The sequence below is a fragment of the Lottia gigantea genome (assembly GCF_000327385.1).
Source record: "Lottia gigantea unplaced genomic scaffold LOTGIsca_100, whole genome shotgun sequence".
NCBI classification, from domain to species: domain Eukaryota; kingdom Metazoa; phylum Mollusca; class Gastropoda; family Lottiidae; genus Lottia; species Lottia gigantea.
Genome location: NW_008706748.1, coordinates 109,477 through 110,538, shown reverse-complemented (window position 1 = coordinate 110,538; position 1,062 = coordinate 109,477). Strand labels below are relative to the sequence as shown.

General features: G+C 39.1%; 1 protein-coding gene across 1 annotated transcript in view; it reads left to right on the top strand.

Annotated features, from left to right (window-relative positions):
* Window positions 1-332: 332 nt before the first annotated feature.
* The window catches only part of LOTGIDRAFT_170514 (hypothetical protein), a gene marked incomplete at both ends in the record, with an annotated part of 1,550 nt that continues 820 nt past the window's right edge, over window positions 333-1,062 (top strand). Inside the window, 2 exons of the mRNA XM_009046327.1 lie at window positions 333-360; window positions 518-670. Coding sequence (XP_009044575.1) covers window positions 333-360; window positions 518-670 — 181 coding nt within the window. The remainder of the gene's footprint in view (window positions 361-517; window positions 671-1,062) is intronic.

Genomic DNA, 1,062 nt, shown 5'->3' with positions numbered 1-1,062 from the left:
TATAAGCAGAAAATGATAGTTGCATATTCAAAAAATAAGAACTTAAATGATAATATTGTTCATAGTAAACTAAAAACAATCAGTACATGACAGATACTATACTTCTCGCCTATCGGGCGAGTTATTTTTTCTAATTTCAGATCAGAATAAGAACAGAAGAAAACCCAATATCAAGACCCTTAATCCTAATTTCTAAATAAAGTGTCTGCTCCACCCTAGGCCTGTACATTTGGGAGAATCAAACCCTCCCTTCCCCGAAAGCTAATTTGATGTTGATGGTAGTCTTGCTTGTTGGTACCTTACCAGTGGCAAGTCCTAAACTTCAACCCAACATGGTGAAAAGGCTTTGGGGAAACAATGGTAAGTATAGAAGGGATCGCTGGGATCGAATACGGCTGGGAAAACATTCCTTTGAACTCTCCATAACCATTTGGCAAGCCACATGCCGCTGAGCGTAGATCGTTGATAAATTAAGGAAAATACTTGAATGTAATGCACCTATCTTATTTTGTTGTAGATTGTGATAAGTACATTCTGCCAATACATACGATGTGGATACCAAGAGAGAGCTGTGAGGAAAATAAGAGATTCAAGTGCCAATCCGGATATATACCAGAAGTTCAGACCAAATGTAAAAACGGAGCATGGTATTTGGAACCAACCTGTCAAGGTAAGAATCAGTATTTATACAGACTCTGTACATTGTGATGTAGTTGTACATGTTTCTTTTGTAAATAAAGTCAAGGAAATTGGCAGCTATTTTATAAAATGATATTTCGTCAAGAAGATAGGTATCCTTTAATGAAATGAAATAGAGATGTACAGGTCGATTATACCATACCCCAAGCAGTGGCGGAGCCAAAGGGGGACAGAGGGGGCAGCTGCCCATGCCCCGAATGCAACTTTTTCGGGCAAAAGTCTCATAACTAAGTTAGAGATTCGGGCAATCTCAGATATCTCGCCCCCTCGGNCCCCCGTAGACGTTAACCTGGCGCCGNCACTGTTAAACATATCACTTTTTTTAACTTTTTTTTACAACTCTCCTGATAAAACAAAATACAC